This window comes from Leiobunum rupestre, chromosome 4 (genome assembly GCF_980474605.1).
Source record: "Leiobunum rupestre chromosome 4, qqLeiRupe1.1.hap1, whole genome shotgun sequence".
In the NCBI taxonomy this organism is placed as follows: Eukaryota; Metazoa; Arthropoda; class Arachnida; order Opiliones; family Sclerosomatidae; genus Leiobunum; species Leiobunum rupestre.
In genome coordinates, this window is record NC_143387.1 from 30089202 (window position 1) to 30106252 (window position 17051).

At 39.7% G+C, this 17051-nt stretch overlaps 1 protein-coding gene across 1 annotated transcript; it reads right to left on the reverse strand.

Moving 5' to 3' along the window:
- Window positions 1-6982: 6982 nt before the first annotated feature.
- Window positions 6983-13162, reverse strand: LeuRS (Leucyl-tRNA synthetase). Its single transcript, XM_090171249.1, has 18 exons — window positions 12992-13162; window positions 11923-12141; window positions 11649-11861; window positions 11251-11589; window positions 10894-11187; window positions 10613-10831; window positions 10395-10535; window positions 10024-10336; window positions 9822-9960; window positions 9487-9757; window positions 9361-9424; window positions 9116-9302; window positions 8569-9058; window positions 8396-8506; window positions 8203-8307; window positions 8039-8134; window positions 7849-7981; window positions 6983-7244 (listed from the first exon to the last, which is right to left on the reverse strand). The coding sequence occupies exons 1-18, from the start codon at window positions 12995-12997 to the stop codon at window positions 7039-7041; spliced, it is 3546 nt and encodes a 1181-aa protein (XP_090027375.1). The 5' UTR covers window positions 12998-13162; the 3' UTR covers window positions 6983-7038.
- Between the last annotated feature and the right edge of the window lie 3889 nt (window positions 13163-17051).

Sequence of the window (17051 nt, forward strand, 5' to 3'; positions counted from 1 at the left end):
AGAATTGGTCTTAGACCCATCGGTAAACCAGACCACCTCACCTCTGGTACCGAGGGAAATATTATAATAACGGCTTTATCATAAAGAAATTATATGTAAATATATATTTATTGAGGAAAGCTATCGAAATAATGTAGCCGCGGCTTAGAACGCAAAATTATACGAGGCATCTTTGCCGTTCTATAAGCCACTTTATTCGGAAAGCGCGATAAATAATATAGAATAGATTAATCAAGTTACTTAATGCTTAAAACCATTAGACATAGTAGTAATTTCAGATTTGTGTGGCTTGGGAAGTTAACCCCGAAAGTCTTATTAAAGTGTAATTTAGCAGCCGAAGTGTCAGAACCCATCTTAAGTACAGGTAGCTGACTATAAATATCTCGGTAGAGCTTGGTGTGGCTATTTTCCCAATTATTAGCCTTCCACCATCCATTTTGGTTAAACCTATAGGCACCAAAAGCAGTATCTTCCTCTATAAAAAGATGTAGAGGAAGAATTTTCAGGAGAACTTCTAGAGAAGCACTTGGGGCTGTTCTCATAGGTCCTGTAGTGCCAACACAAGCTAGCCTTTGTAAGGTACGCAGTTCAGACTGCACGGTTTTTAAAGTAACCCTTCGCCACCAGACCATAGCTGCATTAGACATAATAGGTCTGATGATTATAGCATACAGCCAGTATATAACTCTGGGACTAAGGCCCCAGGATTTACTGACTTTACTACTAATTCTCCAAAATAACATTTTGCCCTTCTTGATAATATAATCAAGATGAGGTTTCCATGTTAATTTTCCGTCAAGGATGACACAGTGGTATTTCACCTCGGTGCTATCAACTAGGTTAGTTCCGAATAAGGAAATACTGTTAAACGATCCCTGGATCCTTTTACTAGTAAATGGAACCAGGACCGTCTTGCTAGGATTAACCGTGAGGTTGGCCTATTTGCACTAACATTTGACTGATGCCAGAGCCCTCCTCATTACATTCTTAACTGTCGTTGGGAATTTCCCAGTAACAATGATGGCAATACCATCGGTGTAACCGAAACAGCATCATCCCCCCCCCCTATTCAGCCTCTGCGGGAGCTCATCCACCACCAGGCACCACAACCGAGGAGAGAGACCCCCCTGTGGGCAGCCACGGCTGGTGGAGATCATAAGGGAGTCACCGAGCAGGTAGGACATCACTTTTCGGTCTGTCAACAAAGACTCAACATGGTTTTGGTCCAAAGACACAATGTGTCATTGATACCAAACCTCTTGGCAGCCTTCATTATGACTGCGCTAGAGACCTTATCAAAAGCTCCTTCGATATCAAGAAAAACCACTAACGCGATTTCCTTGAATCCAATTGCCTTTTCGAGGCAGTTGCTTATGCCATGAAGGCGGTCTCAGTAGACCTGCCTTTCTGATAGGCAAACTGAGCAGAAGAAAGATCAGTTTGAGAGATAACTTCCTCTCTAATATAGCTGTCCACCAGCTTTTGCAAAATTTTTAAGATAAAAGTAAGACTAATTGGCCTAAGCGCCTTCACCTCAAGGTAATTTGACTTACCGGGCTTGGGTGTGAATATGGCCCGAGACAGTTTCCAAGTGATCAAACAGAGACGGTTCATTGGACACATGCCAATCAATAATTGCATCTGCAACATTATCTGTACACAGACTTCACTTCTGTTAATTGTAACAAAAGTTGGTTCATTGTTCCTGTTAGGAATATTAAGCTTGGTGCTAACTAGATATTCCACAAGCTCATTTCCACGCTGATTGCTGTCTGAGCTCCCCCAGATATCGTGGTGAGCATTGGCATCACAACCGATGAGCAACCTCCTCCCCAACCCCTCACAGTTGTTGACCAGACTGGTTATCTACCGCGGGGGAGGGGGAAGATGATCGCCATATTGGAAGTATGCTGATAGAGGAGGTGATAAGTTTGACCGTGGCAATATCTCTTAAGGTATGTAGTGAGAGCGGAAGGGCATATATACCGTTGCGTATCAACACACAGGCTCTGGGAATAGCAGAGTCATAGTGAAAGTATATATTACCTATATACTCATTCTGGTATAACTTAAAATCGTGTAGATGTTTTCACAAAACCAGGTAAGCCAATTGATAGCCATTTTTACTCTCTACAAGGGGGCTTTTGCACCAATCAATTGGGTGACTGGTCATAGAGGGTATTATGGTAATGACAAGGCGACAGTCTGGCCAAGGGGGTGCGCAGACTAGGTTCTATGGTCTTGAACCTGCCATCCTCAGTTAAACAACAGCCTGGTAAGCAGCTATTTGCATGGCTTCTTGGTTGCGTGCCAGGTCAAGCTTTGGCTTGAAATGGATGGTCAAAGGCAAACCAAGGAGTTTATCCCTGGTACTTCCAAGAGCAGAGAAATAGAGTTGCTCTCACTCTCTAAGAGTAGTATTGAGTTGCTCTCACTCTCTTAAGCTACGTTCACTGGAACAGTTGGTACTGGGAATAAACGATGTCCAGATGCAGAACAAGATATTTGAAGAATGCGAAAAAAATGCGAAAAAAATGCGAAAATAACGCTTGGTGAAATAACTAAAGCTGTTCAAAGCATGGAGCTTGCATCGCAAAATACCCGAAATGTGGCAATACCAAATCAAAATTTCAAAGAGACTTCTACAGATAGCGTAAATTCAATATCTCATCATCAGCATCAACACCGATCGCATCCAGCAAATCAAATCAAAGTCAGCAATCACTCGCAACAACCACAAAATAAGGAATTGGGAAACAAAAAGGTCCAGAAACCAGGAGGCAACCGCCCATCTCAAGGACCATGCGTACGCTGCGCTAGACAAGGTCATATTCCAAGCGAATGCCCGTACATAGACGAAATATGTCACAAATGCCAGAAAAAGGGGCATTTGGCAGCAACCTGCAGAACGCCAGCGGAAGTAGCCAAATTCAAGGTAAACAACACGATTGTACCCTTCGATCTGGACAACGGCTAAGGGCATGCAATGATCACCCACGAATGGTTCAGGAAGCTGAAATCGAAACCTTATACAAGCGCACCTATTCAAGCCTACACGGGACACAGCCTAGACATCATAGGTAGAGCGGAAGTCACCGTCACGTACAAGGAGAAGACCACAAATCGTCTAGTCCTCACAGTGGAGGGAACCGGTACAAACCTCTGCGGTCGCAAATGGCTGTACTCTGAGCTACACATTCTACCTTCCATTTATTCTGTATCAAAAATAAAAAAAATAAACAAGGTTTCGCACAAGGAAGAGGAAAACGCTACATTGGAAGCTATCCTAGACAAGAACGCAGACCTTTTCTCTCCTGGATTAGGAAAAAATAAAGGGAGTCAAAGTACATCTTTACTTAAAAAATGACGCACGGCCCAAGTACTAATAATCAGCTAGGCTAATACCCAAGGCACCACCCTAAGTCATCGAGCGACTTTTAAAGCTTTTAATTCAGGTGGCCGGGTTACAATGCGTAGGAGGGTGGTGGCAAGCCATGCGAGCCAACAGCTCCCTACACTCACTATTACCGTTAACCTTAACAAGTTTTTATGGAATGGGAAACCGAAGATCTCGACGGAAAACCCCTTAAACTGCCCTGCTCGTACAATCCCCTACGCATTAAAGGCAGACCTCGAAGAGGAACTGCAAAGGATGGCCGACATCGGCATCGTAGAACCCGTTGCATTTTCCAACTTCGCGTCACCTATCGTTCCCGTCCAGAAGATAAAGAAAATTGAAACCCAGGAACATGAAAAGTCAACACCATCTACCTCACGCTCCATTCGAATCTGCGGGGATTTCAAAACAACTGTAAATCCGAACCTGGACACGGAAATATACCCCTTGCCACGGGCAGAGGAAATATTTTCAAGGCTAGCGGGCTGCAAATTTTTCACGCGAATTTACCTCAAAGAGGCTTACAACCAGCTCGAGTTAGACGAAGAATCACAGAAATTCACAGTAATCAACACTACAAAAAGGCTCTACTGGTACAAAAGACTTCCCCAATTAATCTCGTCTTCTTCAGCGATTTTCCAACACCACATGGAAAACATTCTACAGAATCACAAGAACGTATCACCGTTTCAAGATGACATCTTGTTGGGGGGGCAAAACGGAAAACGAGCACCTCTCACACTTGGACGCAGTCCTGAATACCTTAAAAGACCATGGATTGAAATTACGCATGGACCAATGCCAGTTTCTACAACCCAGAGTAGAATTCTTGGGGCACCTATTGGACGCGGAAGAATTACACCCGCAAGGCAGCAAGATGCTGGCCATAATGGACGCCCCGGCACCCACCAATGTAGAACAGCTACGTTCGTTCTTAGGACTTTTGAACTATTACACCAGATTCCTACCGAACAACGCCACCAAACTAGCCCCTCTTTACGACCTGCTACAAAAAGACACCAAGTGGTCATGGGCAGAGCCACAGCACAATGCCTTTGCCGCAGTAAAGAGTACAATACAGAAATCGAATTTACTCATTCACTATGATGTTACCAAGGAGGTACATCTAGAAACAGACCCTTCTCCAGTTGGGGTGGGGGCAGTGATATCGCAACTCAATGCGGATGGCATCGACCAACCCATAGCGTTTGCCTCTAGAAGCCTCACCAATGCCGAGCGAAATTACTCGCAAATAGAAAAAGAGGCCCTTGGAATCATCTTCGGAGTCCACAAGTTCAGGGACTACCTATACGGAAGGAAACGCATCCTGCACACGGACCACCAACCCCTAGTCACTCTTTTTTGGAGAAAACAGACAAATTCCACCCATGGCAGCAGCGCGAATTCAGCGCTGGGCCTTAATCCTTGCCGCATACGACTACGAAATACGGTTTCGAAAGGGATCACTGAATGGGAACGCTGATGCTCTCAGCCGGTTACCTCTGCCAACATCAATGATCAACACGCCACTGCCATCGGAGTATGTCCTGCTCCTAACAGCGATGAATGGAGGACCCGTAAGCGCAAAAATGATAGAAGAAGCTACAAAAAGGGACCCAATTCCTCAGGAAGTGTGGATAAACATGCAAAGTGGATGGAGGAACCGAAACATCCCAGCTGAAATAAAACCATACCACAGAGCACGGGAGGAGTTGTCAAACGTGGACAATATATTATTGCGAGGAAATAGGGTTGTAATTCCGAAATCTCGCCAGCCAGAAATGCTTCAGGAATTAGACAGCACCCATCAAGGCATTGTCGCTATGAAGAGTTCCGCCAGAGCCGCGATCTGGTGGCCAGAAATCAATCATGATATTGAAACAACTCTCCGGGAATGTGCAAATTGCCAAAACAATGCACCCATTCCGAAGTCAACGCATCAACCATGGCCCAAATCCACAAAACCATGGCAGAGGGTCCATGCCGATTTCACAGGCCCCATAGAGAACAAGTACATCCTGGTTACCGTAGACTCATACAGCAAATGGCTGGAGCTAGATATCACCACGAATACGTCCACTGAAGCTGTCACACTGCGCTTCGCAAACACATAGCCAGGTACGGAATAATGCAGACGTTGGTCACAGACTACGGAACAAGCTTCACAAGCGGAAACTTTCAAGAGTTTACGGAACAAAATGGTATCAGGCATATCAAGACGGCGCCTTACCATCCTGCCAGCAACGGCCAGGCAGAGAGATCAGTACGGACGGTAAAAGAGAGCTTGAAAAAAATAGGAGGATCAAACGAGGCCATTGATGCCGTAAATGAAGGTCTAATCAACTTCACAACGGGCAGCCTGGAAACCCGTTGGCAAGAATTCTTCTAAATTATAGAAGGACCCCAACCGTTTTAAACAAATCGCCTGCTGAGCTCATGTTGGGTAGAACCATCATAACAAGACTCGATCTCTGCAACCCAAGGATACAAAGAAGGGAGGACGAACTAGAAAAACCAAAAGAATACAGTCCCAAAGGGCAACAGCCAGAAAATCTAGTATACGCACGAAACTTCGGAAAAGGAGAAAAGTGGCTGAAAGGGGAAATTAAAAGCCGAATTGGGACAACGATGTACGAAATTGAAACAAGTTCAGGAACAACAATTCGACGGCACAAAAATCAGATCCGCCAGAGATACTCAGAGCAACAAATACACACACCGGAACCAGTAGCAAAACCAGAGAACCGAGAGATATCGCCTAGATGGACACCGGCACTTCTACCGCAGACCTCGGAACCAGTCGGGATGCCGTTGAGCAGCATAGAGGAACAGTCCACAACTCCGGCAAGCATCGCTGAACTCCCAGCAGTCGAAAATTCCCCGTCCAAATCATCCACACTGAACCCGGTCGACAGAGAACACGGCACAATAAAGGTCCGCATGGATTTCGTTCCATCATTAAGGGCATCCGAACCACCAGACAAGTCAATCTCACCGAGAACGGATCCAAACCAATCAGACGGAACACCAAGGGGAACACCTAAGCCGAAAACCGTTAACCCAAAGGATACACCGCTAAAGAAAAGAATGCAACCGGAACGCACTAAGAAAACCCCTGCGCGTCTCCGTGATTAGCGTAGCCCCACACACTAAACAAAAGGGGGGGGGGGGAGAGTAGTGTGGCAAATGGAGGAAAGAGACGTGTAGAGGGCTGGGAAGGGAGAAAAGGGTTCCTTCCTAGGAGCCTCATGAGAGGCAGTAATACTTTTATAAGTTTTATAACGTTCCAATAATATCATATTGTATATTCCAAGTAATTAAATATTAGTTGTTAGTAATCGAATAAGTACCACTTCATTCATTCAAGTTATAAACACAACAGAAACATTTGGAATCAATATCAAGGCAAAGTTTGAATGTGTCTTTAGAGTAGTATTAGTTTGGTAACTGGCCTACTTTTAGTCATTGCAACCTTAATAAGCGAAGATTTACGCTTGCCTTCTTGGGCAGTGTAATGGACCTCTGATCAAAGTGCTAGATTGGGCTCAACCCTACCACCCATCCCCTCTAATAATAATTATAATATGAAATTCAATAAATAAATTTATTTCTGGTATAACTTAAAATCTTGTAGATGTTTTTCACAAAACCATGTAAGCCAATTGGTTGCCAATATCAATCTTTGTTCCATTTTCATTCACTTCAATCTTATTTTCGCTTAAATGTATATGAAAGAGAGCTTTTGCACCAATCTCAGTTTTTCCCTCATTGAGGTTTCCCAGAACTGGTATCCTTCGAGGACCAAATATAGGATCATCGTAGCGAAGGAGTTTTACTCTGTTTGGATCTGAAAATGTGTAATAAAATTCAAAATGTGGCATTAAAAGTACACTCACAATTTGGAAATTTTACACTCGCCACCAGGGTTGGCAAGAACCAGCTAGACTGGTTTAATCCACCCTTTATTAAACCAGTTTTAACCACGGAAAACAATCCATGGTTAAAACCCATTTTTTTATTAAAAAAAATTATTGAGAAATGAATTAGAAATATTGAAAAAACTAAAGCTTAACCTTCACTTTTTGTCGGAAGTAATGAGAGCTAGATATAAGCAATTAGGGGATCTCAAAATTCGTATTGCGTGTGAAAATACGCCGCCATGTTAGGGTATAAAAGCAGGTAAATAAGTACGCTATTATGCTATACCTCACAAAGTAAAGGTATTGTCACGCGCAAAAACCCAATTTTGAAATCGGGCAATTTGAGCATTTTCGAAGTAATGAGGGCTAGATATAAGCAATTTGAGCATTTTTCATTAATGGTTTTAACCATACTGGATTTTTCAATTAAAAAAAAGCCGATTTTTTGCCCTGCTCGCCACAAGAAAATTTAAATTCGCGCCACATGATTCATTTGGACATGGGCGAGTGTACTTTGGATGACCAACATACCTTTAATAAATCTGTCCTCTTTACACATACGAGAAATAATTTTCTGTACAGTGTCTCCATCATGAATTCCAACATCCATTTCAAAGTGACCACTTGCAGGTTGTCCATTAACCAATTTTATGGCTATGCTGGGCTAAATACATTATATGTTAGTTTATGTTTATTTCCATAAAATAATATAAATATTTACATCAGTTCGGAAAGTAACATGAGGTTGTCCAGGACAGCAATCTTCTTTAATTTTCTCATCAGCTTCAGAAGAGGGTTTCACATCCAGTCCTTCCAACTATTTTTATTATACATAACAAATTATTACTTTATACATTTAGGGTGCCAAAATAAATATTCCTTTACTTCTAATGTATTTATTAGATAAATCAAATTATCAGTTAGAACGTGAACTTCATCAAAATCCAATGTTAGATTCAACGCGGAAACGCCCCTAAGTTCCACTTTTTCCTGAACAGAAATTGGTTTTTAGACATTCACAACTTTAATTTTGTTTTGACAAACCAAAATATGAGTTTTGCAGCAAAAATACACTCACTCTAGCTGCCTGCACAAATGGCATTACTTTCTTCATGTACTTTTTAATAATGTCATTTATACTTTTTAACTCCGCAGCTATTACTTTATTATCTGGAAGACCTTTATTTTTCTATAATACCAAATAATATTATAAGATAAATTAAAAGGCCAATGACCAAAAATAAAAAATACCTGGTGGAGGTTTTTCATTAAAGTCAAAACGGCAGATTGCCAGGGTGGGAATGTTTTGGCGACCCAAATGGTGCCATGAGTAGGTTTAACGACAACACCAGGAACTCCTTTACGACCTTTAGCCATTGATGTAGTAAAGGTTTTTAATCTAATACGGAAATCATGAGCAGCATCCATTAGATACTGCGAAGACCTGATCAATACTTCATCTGGTTCATTTGTGATTGGCCAAGTTGTATGTAGAATGCTTTTGGTATTTCCCAACAGGGACCAAACATGTTCGGCAATATGAGGGCAAATTGGTGACAAAATAATTGCCTGAGTCTCGATGAATTTCATAACAAGATCGCGATGCATGCCCTCATTGACTGTCAACTCTCTGTACTTATCTCGAATAGCTTGATATTCAAAAAAACCTGTTCTTAATGCCTCTTTATATAACATTCCATTGTAGAATTGGTCAGTTGTGCGAATTGCTTTAGACATTTCACTGGAGTTTAAGAAAAGTTAGAATTTTTTTTAATTACTTTGGTATTAGTTTAGCTACTTTTTAAAAACCCTGTCGTTGTATAATTCATCACTGGGTCCTGTTCTTAATGAATTGCTCATGGAAATCATTTCTTTGACCCATTCCAAAAAGGCATACAGACGCAAAATTCCAGCATCTGCCATAGTTTCAACAAAATTGGCATCTTCAACGCCATCTCCAGCATCAGCCAAAGACAATCTCATTCCTATTAGTCAATGATATTCATCAAATGAAAAATCTTTGCGTAAAAACTACATTCTTACCATCGGCAGAAAATTTAACAATAGCCTCTGAGAGAGTCAGAAAGTTCCCTGTTGATTTCGACATCTAAAAATTTATCAGTTTGATATAACTCTAATAAAAAGTAGTATACTTTTCAGTTGTCCAACCTTTTCAGAGTTCAACAATAAATGCCCATTAGCCCGAATAGCTAATGGCCACTTATCAGGTTCATTTTTCCAGATTGCGCAATGATTGTAGAGATAGTAGGTCAAGTGATTTGGCACCAAATCCTTTCCAGAACACCTCAAGTTAACTGGATACCAATATTCAAATTCTCTTTTCAATAAATCCAATGTTTTACGAGGAATCTTTATTTTGGGAGCCACCATGTTTTTAAAGAAAATATAATCCCAGACTTCGGGAGTCATATCTTCAGGTCTAATACCAGACAAAAGTTAGGTATCTCTACAAATACTTCTTTCACCCTCATATTTTCACATACTTAATTCCAACTGGGGATGGTGATTTCCCATTGAAAACACCACCCTGCAGCAAATGTGCCACAGTATAGTAAGCCATGTATATTGTTGAATCAGACAATGATTCAATCAGCCACTGTTCATCCCAAGGCAGGCGAGTGCCTGTTATCAAATGGAATATGATTAATTTACCAAGCCAGATAAAGCTAAAAAAGAAAATCATACCCAAGCCATAAGTTCTTGAACAGGCATGTTCCCTCAACCAATCCAATGTAGCCTTAAAATTCTTCCGTACTTCTTCCGAATAAAGTTCCATTTTCTCCAAGCATTTATCAACTTGCGCTCTCCAAGTTGGTTCTCCATAATCTAAATACCACTGATTGCATAACGCTACTACACACTCATCCCCCGATCTAGAGATAATCTGCTTCTCTGGCTCCATATAAACACAGGCTTCATTATTGTTCACCATTTCCTGTTGGATCTGTTTCTTAACCTCCTGCACTTTTTTCCCTTTGTGGGGCCCTATTAACAAAACCTAAAATGTCTATTCATTAGCCACTTTTTCAAATGAAGGGTCTTATTATTTTTCATACTCCTTCGTAAAATCCCTTGAGATACACTTTCTCCTTGGCCTCCAACAACTTATCCTTATCATTTTGACTCTGAATTTTCAACAGATCACACACAGTAACAGCACTCAGATGTCCAAAATCGGGTACATCAATTATAGGAACCTTGAATTTGTAAGGACAATCAGTAACATAAAAAGTTTTAAAAAAATCAATGAAATCATTAAGAGAGCTTATCTTACAGGTTCAAAAGGCAAAACCATGTCATCATCCAAAAAAAATTTCTTCCTAAATGGTTCTTTGCTTTTTAGATCTCTTAGAGCAGCATAATCATCAGGAGCATCTGAAGGAACGCTGGTAACTACACCAGTGCCTTTATCGTTCTTAATTGTAAGCATTGGAAGAGTGTAGATTGCGGGATATGATGTTAATGGAGATTTTAATTTAATGCCCATTATATCCTGTTAACAATTACGAGTGAAAAAAAGGTTTATGTAAGATTTTATTAAAAATTTCATAGTACTTGTCCAGTAATGGTGGTTATAACTTCAACTTTTCCATTTTCTTTAGTAAAACCTTGATAACTCATGTTACGAGCTGCCCGGAGAGTCGAAACCCACACTTCACCAGTGGCCAATTCGAATGCTATATATTCCATATCCGGACGAACCCAACAGTTGGTTTGGCCATACATGGTTTCCGGTCTTAAAGTGGCTGCAACCAAGTAAATTGGCTTTTTACTGCAGCACACTAGTTTAGCCGGAATGGGTTCTAAGACTTTCATCTTAATCAAAGTGTACTCTTGCGGCCCTACACCCTACAGTAATATATTTCAGTTGTAAAAACAAACTAGAGGATCAATTTCATTGAAGGAGATTACTTCTCCAGTGCTTCGATCATGATCCATGCAAGGCTGATCATCTTTTGGAGAGAATATGGTATAACGCTTCCCATATTGAATCTTTTTACGGTCCTTCAGTCTTATGAATTGCCATCTCACGAAAGAATCATAGAATGGGTTCACATCTGTGGTTATAAATGAACGTCGCCAATCAACTTTTAAACCCATAGCTTTCAGGTCCTGCTTAGCAAGTGGAGGAAAATAATCCAGCCAATGGTTTTCATCCGCAAACTTTGCAATTTCTTTATCAGAAAGTCCCAAGGATTGCATAATTTGCCATTGGTATTTGGCAGTTCCTGCTTTAGCCGTTGCTTTACTCTATTTGAAAGTTCATTTTTTTAAAATACACTGTCAGTAAAAGTTACAATTTATTTTACTTTTTTCCCTTTGCTTTTATCAGTTATGAAAATGTCATCAGACTGAAGTTGAGATACATCAGCTTGACTAACAGGAAATACAGGTGGGCAACCATAATCCTCAATTTCACGTTTTAATTTATCAGCACAGGCTTTTATTGGCATCCCAGTGCAATGTAGGCCGAAGGGAAATAAACATTGTTTGCCCTTCAGCCGTTGATAACCAACTGCAAACTAGAAATTGTTCAAATTTAAACATTTTCAATTATTTAAACAATTTATTATTTATGCTAACTTCGCATTTTGACATTGAAAAAGTGTGCCCCAAATGTAATCTGCCATTCATGTAAGGGTAAGGGAATGTAGCCACAAATTTTTCTCTGTTTTTCTCGGGGCCATTTGAATCGGGTGCATTTTCTTCAAATATTTTCTCTTTCTCCCAACGTTCCTGAACCTGGCGCTCGATATCTTGAAGAGTGCGTACTTTCACTGTACCTTTTCTTTCGATTGCAGCCTGAAAATATTTCATGAATTTTGATTCTACAGACAAAATTCTAAATTTAATAATAGTAATGGAACCATATATAACATAATAAATCATAAGTATATCCTAAAAGACTTTTCCTTAAAGGGATCCCTAACTCACAACAGGGGAAGGCATAGGGGTCACAAAAAAACTGGTTTTGAAGCACACTGCAAGTCTGGATTTTATGTTACCCCTATGCCTCCCCCTGTTGTGAGTGATGGATCCCTTTAATGAAACCTTAAACTATGACGCATAAATTATGTCACTTTCAACTATGTGACGAAAAACGCATCATCAACTTTATAGATATTTTTAACAATATCACCTTTTCTTTTACTTTTTTTTTTTGCAGAATGCTTTGAGCATTTCTGGAGCTTGCCTTATAATCACGAGATTTTGTTTCTATGGTAAGCTTTTTAATGAAACAATGAATAGAAAAAGTTTAAATTTTTACACTGTAAATTTAAAATTTTTCTATTCATTGTTTCATTAAAACGTTTACCATAGAAACAAAATCTCGTGATTACAAGGCAAGCTCCAGAAATGCTCAAAGCATTCTGCAAAAAATAAAAAAGTAAAAGAAAAGGTGATATTGTTAAAAATATCTATAAAGTTGATGATGCGTTTTTTATTCATGTTTGCAGGAATTTAAAAAAAAAATTCTAACAATGGATTGTTAACTTATTGACCCGCTCTCCTTCTTTACTAGTTCTTTATCACCGTCAATTTTTACCTTTGATTAATAACATAAGCAAAAGCTTAAAAAATTTATTAAAGATTCTAGTATTACGGTTTCTACCAGATTTTCCCCAATTACCGTTTAAGACTTGGTACTTACCGACATTCTCGTAGTAGAGTAATTTGTATGAAATAATTTCACACTTAAAACAATAATTAGGCGATAATTTATTTTTATTACTATTTTCGAATATAAATAATAACCAAACTATCAAATAAATCAGCGAAAATACGATTGCGAATCCTTCGGCATGTAGATACTGACATGTTTTCGGTTGAAGGAACATACGTGAAGTGACGTCACCAAATGATGCAACTTCGATATAATTTTCTAATACCGTTGCGTTGAAATACGACCCGCTGGAGGTCGCTTGCGTCTCAACAGAGGGTATCAATGGGATATTTTTACTTCGATCACGCGTACCGCGCTTTAGCGGCAAGTAGCCCCGCCAAGAATTTTCAGCACATAGGCCCAGCCTGATTTAGAGGCCCCATCTATAATGTTTATTTCAAAAATTTCCTGACTTTTAACGATTGTTTTTAAATTTTGACATGATTTCTAAAAGTTTCCCCTGCAATGGATTTTTTTAAAGGCATTTTAATCAAGGAATGACATTCGTCGATTAGATTTTTCCGAGGGGCAGGTCACTTCCATTTTGGCTGCGTCTTAATCATAGTAAAATGATTAAATCAGGGTAATCGTGATTAAATCAGGGTGATCGTCATTAAATGAGGGTAATCAAGATTAAATCAGGGTAATCAAGATTAAATCAGGGTAATCAAGATTAAAAAATCTAATCTAGATTTAATCAATCTGATGTTTGTTCTTGTTAATTAAACACTCTCTATTAAAGCTATAAGATTTATTTCCATGATGATGATGATTTTTACATATGAAGTTTTAAGTAAGAGCACCGAACATGTCGGCAGCCGGTAGACCACTGTTTAGGTGGTCATAAAACTAGAGCTCCCTCAGCTTCCCCACCCAGTGGCGCCCCCTGGCTATTATAGTTCATAACATCACCTTTTTTTTAAATAGACTGATTATAGTATATTTTAACTACATTAACGATTAAACATTTCAGTTCATAAATTAAGTCTTTTAATTGATTTATGTCTTCGACTGGATCTTCGTACGTGTGGTCTGTGTCTACTCGACTGAGGCTCTTTGTCGAAATCTTGTCTAATAAGTATCCTTGATCGGGCTCCTTCTGATGATGTGGCTACACTAGGAATAGAGATGCTTGTGGTAGGCTGTTGCTCTGGTCTCGAGTCTTGTCGTGGTAATAAGATAGGACTGCGACTCGGTGATCGACTTGATGATGATTTGCTACTCCAGCTAGGACTTAGGATTGGTGGTTGCTGATGACTCTGGATCGGTGGTTGTTCATGACTCTGGATCGGTGGTTGTTGATGACTCTGGATCGGTGGTTGTTGATGACTCTGGATCGGTGGTTGTTGATGACTCTGGATCGGTGGTTGTTGATGACTCTGGATCGGTGGTTGTTGATGACTCTGGATCGGTGGTTGTTGATGACTCTGGATCAGTGGTTGTAATACTGATCTGTACCCTGCATCTGGATTTGGATTCATTTTACTGGCTCCAGTTGTTGATGTCTCAGACACGGTTGGTTTTAATAACTTATCACTCCTTAGTCTCAATTGGTTCTGATGTTTTCTAATAATACCTCTCCCAATATCAATCCCATACATCATATTTCCGATAGATTTTTTACAGTTCCCTCTATCCAATTTTCTCCCTTACCATAGTTTTTTACAAAGACTTTTTGATTAGGATGAAACTTATAGGTAACATCACTAATTTTTACTAATGGTTTTATCGCTATTATTATTTACTTCTAGCATTTCAATTATAGGTTTATCGATGTTGATATTCTCATTACCTCTCTCCTCTTTAAAGTTCGTTGGATGGACCATGTCAAGTTTGGTGCGGATTTCTCTTCCAAACATGATTTCCGCTGGAGATTTACCACTAATTTGCGGAGTGCAGCGATAGTTTATGAGAAATCTTGCTAGTCTTACGTCGAGAGATCCATTTGATAATTTTTTTAAACCTTCGTCAATTACATCAATGGCAGAGTTAGAAGTACCATCTATTTTTTTTAATGACGTCTTCACGATAGATACGCACCACCCTTTCAGCCTGACCATTTGAAGCAGGGTGATACGGTGCAATGGTCAAATGCTCGAAGCCGTTATTCTGCGTGAAGATTTGGAACTCGTTACTTGTGAAACAAGTGGCATTATCACTCACCAGGGTCTTCATAATTCCTTAACGTGCCAAATTTTGTCGTAAGAATATGATGACTACGGCTGAACTGGTTGTTGAAGTGACTCCGATTTCCATCCATTTCGAGGTAGAGTCCACTAATATTAATAAATATTTCCCATTTACCGGTCCGGCAAAGTCTATATGGACGGTTGGATCTCCTCGGGCCACTTCAAGTATTCAGCCTTTGGCATGGTTGCATTTTGCTGACAAATTGAACATGCTCTAATTCTGTCCTCAATGTTGGTGTTCAATTCTGGCCACCAAACTTTGCTCCTGGCTAATCGCTTTGTTTGCACCATTCCCTGGTGTGAACTATGCAGTTCATCCAGAATAACTTCTAGGCAGGTTTTCGGTATGACCACCCGAACGGTAGCTAATAAGACTCCTTCATGAATAGTCAAGTCATATCTTCTCTTCCAGTATGGCTTGAAATGTTCTTCTAATTTGTTTGGCCACCCTTGTTGAACAAATTTGTAGATTTGCTTCAAAATATGGTCTTTTGCTGTTTCTTCAGCTACTTGTATCGAGTCGAGAGGTCCTTGATTGAGTTGGCTAATTGCGAAGACATACTCGGATGGTATTGGTGGTGTTATTGGTTTTGATAATAAAGGTAAACGACTTAGTCCATCGGCGTTAGAATGATTTATACCTTTCTTATATCTATTTCATAGCTGTGCACTCCTAATGTTAACCATTCTTATTTGCAATATACATCAATAGTTTACCTTCAGCTGTCGACCATTCTTTCCCCAGTCTCTTTGCAGATGACACAAAACTTATCAAAATTCTTAGTACAAACACATCTAACGCCGAGTTACAACAGGATCTCTCTAAAGTTGAATCTTGGCAAAAACTTCCGGTTTATCCTTCAACACCTCAAAATCCAATGTGTCTTGAAAAAGACTGTTTGTAATAGCTTAGTAGTCTTGAAAAAGGAAATGCGCGACTTTTGACGGGTTGCGTTATCCTTTTGTGGGGTGCTGTGTTTGTTGCTTATCGGTGTAACACAGTGTGTTGTAGCTTCTCACTGACACCACGGCAAACAGGTGTCAGGTGCACCTTTTCTGACTAGCATGTAGTATTTCAGTCGATTCAAAAGATCAAGTTTTTAATGGAAAAATCTGGAATCGCGGTCATTCATTCTAACCCTCTTGAAATTGGCAAAGAAACCTGCTTTCTAAATAAGCATTTTTAGAAGGCCCAAATGTAAAAATCTTACGAACTGAAAGTTTATTTCGATTTTGGAGGCCCAATCATAGGCACCTTTTTAAAAATTTGGAGGCCCCCAAGTAGGCCTACACTTTTTCAACGTAGGCACGTGCCTACTTGTGCCTATTGCTGGCGGGGAGCCTGTTAGCGGCCCCATCAATTGCCTCGCATCTAAATTCAATGTTAATTTGCGTGTATGAATAATCCCGATAGGGGCGCTACATACGACCAAAAACCTACTATCGCCAAAGGCGGGGAATACAAGCGAAATCGCGGAAAAATGTTTTTTCTTCGGTTTTACACGTTCCTTTTTAGAAAAAACAAGGTATAGTAAGTTAAACTATCTTTTCGCAATATATTTATGTATAATTCATAGTTTAAAAAAAATATTACCTTATAAAAATTAAGTGAAGAAAAAGAGACGCGTTTTTTACGCGAAGGCGCCATATTAGAGCACATAGTTTTGAAGGCTGTAGAGGTGTTTAGAGCGTTTTGATGCGTATATAATGTCTCTCTTAAACTTTACAAATCTTTAATAATAACAAATCTGTATTAATAGTATATATATATAGCAAATTCACGAGTTTATAACCGTTCTTAGGTAGTATTTTCTGTAAATCTAAGTTTTATGAGTAGGAATCTTAAAACTAATAAATTG